Source organism: Quercus suber, unplaced genomic scaffold (assembly GCF_002906115.3).
Source record: "Quercus suber isolate HL8 unplaced genomic scaffold, Cork oak 2.0 scaffold_21, whole genome shotgun sequence".
Taxonomy (NCBI): Eukaryota; Viridiplantae; Streptophyta; class Magnoliopsida; order Fagales; family Fagaceae; genus Quercus; species Quercus suber.
In genome coordinates, this window is record NW_027069486.1 from 1,305,509 (window position 1) to 1,311,820 (window position 6,312).

At 33.4% G+C, this 6,312-nt stretch overlaps 1 protein-coding gene across 1 annotated transcript; it reads right to left on the reverse strand.

Moving 5' to 3' along the window:
• Window positions 1–6,183, reverse strand: LOC111989490 (RNA polymerase sigma factor sigA). The gene is made up of 10 exons (XM_024021276.2): window positions 6,004–6,183; window positions 4,432–5,284; window positions 3,520–3,718; window positions 3,313–3,405; window positions 2,458–2,586; window positions 2,278–2,331; window positions 2,106–2,183; window positions 1,932–1,994; window positions 1,154–1,266; window positions 1–386 (listed from the first exon to the last, which is right to left on the reverse strand). Exons 2-10 carry the CDS (start codon window positions 5,121–5,123, stop codon window positions 278–280), a joined length of 1,530 nt encoding a protein of 509 aa, XP_023877044.2. The 5' UTR covers window positions 5,124–5,284; window positions 6,004–6,183; the 3' UTR covers window positions 1–277.
• Window positions 6,184–6,312: the final 129 nt, after the last annotated feature.

A 6,312-nucleotide genomic window follows, 5' to 3' on the forward strand; every position in this document is an offset into this window, starting at 1 on the left:
TGAAGGAAACTTCTTGGTTCAGTACTGTGACTAAAGAAAATGAGTTCTGATTCACATAAGAGATTCTGTCCCTCCCAACATATGATACATGAAAAAAATTCCGCTCCAACTTACAGGCTCTTAATCAGTGTTTTCTTTAATTCTTGTTACAGAAAGTTAGGGTCATAAACCCTGACATAATCTTCTATAACTATTTTTGATTAGCAAAACAAATTGAAGATACAGTTTTCTTTTCTGTATATATACAATCCTGGGGTCTTTGATGAAATGCAGCAAATTAGTATTTCACCAGCATAGCCTCCATCTTCCTCGTCCTTGCGGCGTGTTTTAGTTTTTCTAGTGCAACAAGCCCAACTTGCCTGACTCTTTCTCTGGACAAACCTATGCTGAAGAGTAAGCACAATATAATTGTTAAAAAAAAGTAAGATATAAAACTAATTATTTATTACAGTTCTCATGCAAGAAGGATCCTAGAAACATAAAGTCAATAAACACAACCAATACATGATCCAACCTTTAATGTTTAGAGTCAAACATAGCAGTTAGTTAACTTGAGATAACCTTGAAACTTAGCAAAACACATTTTCACTTGAAATACTATCATGACCAAAAATCAGGCTGAAAGTTTTTCTATCAAAGAGTTTACTTTATCTGAAATTAATTGATTTGTATAGAGTTTTGTGTCTGAAACTATTGTTATTTTCTAATGTGTAATATTTTATTTTTTTAAACCAGAAAAAAAAGAAAAAAAAAGAAAAAAAAAAAAGAACCTCAATTTCAAATATATTTAAAGAATATTAATTTAAAGTATAATTACACAACTTACTGAAAGAAATAATTTGTCTTGAATTATATAAAAAAACTTGATGAAATTTTCATGTATTTGAGATAATAACATATACAATAAATCATGTTAAAGACACACACACACACATAAATGTTATTTTGTAGAATAAAAAATTATTCATATATTTAGTTTGATATCCATTAAAAAATATTTCACTGAAGGCACATGAGATATAACATAGGAGCTTACGATTAGTGTAGGTAAACATGTTTATTTTGAAAAACATTCTCATGCATCTAAAGAGTTTATAAGAAAGCATCACATCTGGTTTTACTAAGAAATTAGTACTATGTAGTTTGCAGTTACCGTTTACTAATATCCTCCCAGGTAAGACATTCATTATCTAGACCATGATAAAGACGTATAATCTCCCTTTCCCGTTCCCCAAGGGTCATATTGATGAGCTTGTTTACTTCATCCTGCAAATGTATTACAGGCAACATTTATTATTTCTTCACCATCCCAGAAACATGAATACAGAGTAAAGAGTGGTCAGAAATTCATTATTCAGGAAACAGGTTAAGCACACAAAAATACACAAAAGGTCATGAACTCAGCAGAAGGTCATCTGCGAATGTCCTGATGCTAGATGTAGCACATGATTAGTTGAGAAATGGGTTCCATCATCATTAGCCTATGCTATTTCAAGAGGTCTTTATTGCTAAAAGTCAATCTTGCCATAAACATGAGATATCACATCACAGGTATCATGAGTCCTGTAAAATTCATTGAAAAAAAAATAGCACTAAAAAATTAAAGTAAAAAAGAATAAACTCAGATTACTTAAGAAAAAAATACATAGTACAAAGTGTTTCTTGAAATCCCATAAGAAGCTCCTTAGTAAAAGCATGAGGAATGGGACTCATGGTGTCAAGACCTTGATCCGTTGGGTGACTCATTCTTCAAAATCAAGTCTTAAGATTTGAGGTGAGCCCCAAAGAACTATTTTGGAGCTAACAATAATTAATACAAAATAATTCATTTGATTTGAAGCACTTCCAAGGGAATCATTCAATGGTTTTTGGAAATACTGCCTGCTAACACACATTTGAGTCTTATATTTTCAATTAATTATTTCTTTTACCTTCAGCGCCCACTCATCTACTCCATGCCATGGGTTGTTCTCAAGGCAATTATCTGCAATGTACTGATATAGTAATAAAGAAAAAAAAGTTAACAAATAATATATACAAGAAGTGTCAAATGTTGAGGAAAAAACTTTTCACAAACAGAAATAACTTGCAACAACCAAACTTACACTATGATGAGTTTCTCCTGGAAGTCCGTTCAAAGATGGAAACACTTCCCTATCAAGAGAGAAGACCTTACTGATTGCCTACATAAAATGTCACTATACAATAAGCATGTTTATGCAACTAAACCAAGAAGCATAATGTACTAGACAATTTACAATTTTGAACATGTAGTACCTCTGTAGCATTCTTGACTTTCTTTTTTGACATGTTCAGGCATTCTGCAATTCTCTGAAACAAAGGTGGAAACAAAAAGATGACTCCCAGGCAAGGTGACAAAACTGTAAAACATTCTAGTGTGCCAAAGATTAAATGTAGTGAAAGTTGTTGCTTATCTGATAATGATAATCAACTTACATCAATTGAAGGAGTTATTCCTTTCTCTTTAAGTTTAATTTTTGCATTCTTGATTAAACCCAACCTTTCATGCAAATGAGTAGGCAATCTCAAGGTTCTGGAATTCTCAACTAATGCTCGTGAAACACCCTGGTAAGAATATCAGGTTAGCTTTCCAATAATTATTGAAGGCATTGATTTCAGAGTCATAAGCAGAAAGATATTTTACAGTAGAATGGAATTTATTGCTTTAAAAATCTCAGGTAAGAGATATCCCAGTTCATTTACTCAGTCTAAAATGACATGGGACACTTAAAAAATGAATAAAAATCCAAGCGAAAAATAAAAAAGAAGCCATTCATTTCTTTTCTAGTTCAAGAAGGTGACGTGATTAGCATTTTGCTCTCTACTAGCTCTAATACATCAGTGCCAAACACAATGGCCAGAAGTAAACAACTGGGTCAGTGACACTGAAGTAAGAACACCTCTCAATGTGAACACAGAAAAGTGGATGCAAGGATGACTTTGGATATTTCCTTGTATTTGCAGTGATAAAATGACCCAGGTCCAAAGAAATCTTGAGAAAGATGAAAAATGAGTTACGAAAAATAACCAGAGTTGATTATTCTCACATTGTCAACTTTACTAATATTTATGCTCCTTGTTTCTTTTGTGTGGGTAATTAAAGGATCACCATCTTTAGTAGCTTAATGCTTCACACAATCACACATGGTAAAATTGAACCAAAAACCAAACTTGGTTAAACTATAGTAAGAATTTTAAATACAGGGATGATTAGAAGCTGATGGCAATATGTTTGATTTTTTGCTATAGGCTACATTATTTACTAATCTTAATTGGAAAAATTAGCCTTACCTGACGTATCCACCAATAGACATAAGTTGAAATTTTGTACCCTTTTGAAGAATCAAATTTCTCAATTCCACGCAGTAGTCCAATCAAACCACCCTAAATAAGAAAAAAAAACTTTATTCTAACAGGAATCCACATTGTCAACAGTAGTTTAGTTTATGGATTCACTGATATCTTATATTTGAAATCATGCAAGAAACAGATGATCACCTGAACCAGGTCAGCCATTTCAGCACCCATGTTTTCATATCTGTGAGCAATAGACATGACCAGACGAATGTTACCCATTGCCAGCTTCTCTCTTGCTAAAGTACACTCAATCAGTTTTGACTGTAACTCAGTACGAGGAATCCTCAATGCAGTTGCAAGTTGGTCATCAGAAGGCTCACATCCTAACCTCTCCTTCAGTCTGATTGTCCCATTTCAAAAATTAGAAAGAAAGACAGTAAGAGATTTCTCCTGCCAGAAGAGTCATAAAGTATACTCTAATCTTAAATGACAGCCAGTTATGAAACCAGAAAATTTCAGGAAGGGATATTCTCTCTGTATCTTTCCCCCGACCCTCCTATTTCAAACTAAAAATTTCATAACAATTTTAAGGGGCTTCCATGAAACACACTATTACAATTGCATACTTTTGAATAAAAGGAACAATGTATTGGTATGAAAAATACAGTAAGTACAAAGGAATAATTTGAGTACACTTTGTATTGCAATGCAAATGATATGAGCACAAAAGAAATTAGCCAAATACATACTGTCAGCAGTTGTTTAACTTCTATAAGGGTGAAAGCAAAACATATCCCTAGGGTCAAATCATCATTACTTATAAAGAGGACAAAACAGATCCTTTTGACATTTGTTGATCACTTTTTCTTTTGGTGCTAGATCTCACCCATTTGGGGAGCCAGAGGCACTGCTATGCCTTTGGTTTCAGTTGTTTAACTTTAGATAAGCAAATCAACACTTTCATTATGTATCAACTGGTTGCTCTAAATGTCTTCTTCCAGCAGAATATATATTCATGTATGGAAGAACTATTAGGAATAGAAGGTTAACAGGAGATAAATAAAAACAGTTCAGCATGTTAAAATCCATCAGATTGAGAGAAAATGTTGTCACCTCAATCTGTGCTCCTCTAAGGAGATACCAGTTTTAATTTTCTTTGACAGACATACAACATCTGAATGAGTGAGTGAATATTCACTTAATACACCCTTGACATAACCCTTTGAACGATTCTGAAGCAGCTCTGGACTGATCATGGATCTCATCTGCTTACTTGTACAAGGTTGCATCATATAACCATTTTTGTTCAGATTTTTCTTCCTTGTTGTCATTCTCCTTTGCCGAGCAGATACCCCAGAACAAGTGACGGGTATTTTCTTGAGAATTCTTCCTCTTGGTGAGTCAGTTAGTACTGTCTGCTCAAAAGAAAGATTCCATTGCTTTTCCAGCATAGACTTTTGCAGCAAAAGAAGTGCCTCCACTGAATAATTGAGATCAGAACTTTCCTCTTCAAGGCTAGTGTGTCTCTGAACCCATGGCTCTTCAGCTGAAGGAGAAGAGGTAATATCCACATGTTCTTTGACAGCCTTGATAGACTGTGTTTGCCGGTTAGATGATGTAATACTGGGGCTATAATTAGATGACTTTTTGGAACTTATCACTTTCTTAGTTGAAGTGATTTGATTGTGAGCTAGTGCATGATCATTAACATATGAGAGCTTGTCTGTGAGATCAGAGTAATAGTAGGAGGAACTCAAAAGCCTCTTCCCCGCACTAAGCCCGATGACTGCAGCTGTGGCCATCATATGGCTTCTTTTCGTGTATGTAGAATTACCATCACACGTCTAACAATTTTGGAGAATCAAATATATGTAAACTTTAGTTCTTCAGTGAACTCAAATTAGAAGCCCCAACGAATTGATTATGCTTCTCCCCAAGATGTACCCCAAATAACTTTGATATTCTTCTGGTAAACCAAAATAAAAAAGAAAACAAAAAAATATGAGTATTTTATTTTCTTCTCAAAAGAAATTGTTCGCAAGATTAGTTTGGCACATTATGTAAGGAGTGTATGTGTATCCAATTCAAGCAGACCCAGTAACCAGCAGATACCTTATGCACTAAAAAAAATGTACAAGAATATTACAGCATAGATAACACTTAGTGAATTCTGATGATAAAGGATTTCATCTCCTTTTTCAAAAGAAAAAGACAACAATAACAATCAAACCTTAGTCCCAAAATTTTGGAATTTACTAAGGATTTCCCTTAAGAGACTAAGTTGGTCACATGTATTCTTGTCCATCATTCTATTCTATCTGAAGTAATACTCTTGCTATATCCATCTCTCTCATTTGTTGCAGAATTACAAGTTTCCAAAGCTCAAACATATGCAAATGACAGATTCAATTCTTAACAGAAACCAATTTTTATTTCATAGATTCAGTGAATAACTTGCGTCAGTATCAATGAAGGGTTGTTTCTATATTCAATAAGCATATTATTCCATAATATAATTATATAATAGTTTCTCTATCTGATGTTCTTTACCTCTCAACTTGTTAATGAATGAAAGGTAGGAAATCCAATGACTCATAAGACAATGAAAACAAGAAGAAGAATAAAGGTTGTAAGTTGTATTAGTTTCAAAAGAAAGCTCTATTTGGGTGTTCAAGAATGGCATACCTGAATCCAATACAGAATGAGAAAGAGAGAAACTTCCAGGTAGTTGAGAAGAAGAAGAAGAAGAATGAAGGGAATAAGAGACGGTGAACACAAAAGTAAGTAGTAATAGGAGGACAGCTAGTTATAAGCTTCAACTGACATCTGTTTCTATTTTTCTATGTATGATATGAAAGAGTCTTTGTTTCTGTGTTTTTTTAGGGTGATTTTATTTTCCAATCATATATATATATTTAATAATTTTGATTTATTATGAAAATAGAGAGAAAAATAGAAAAATGGGAGGGGTTGTGAAAGAGAGTTAGAGATATG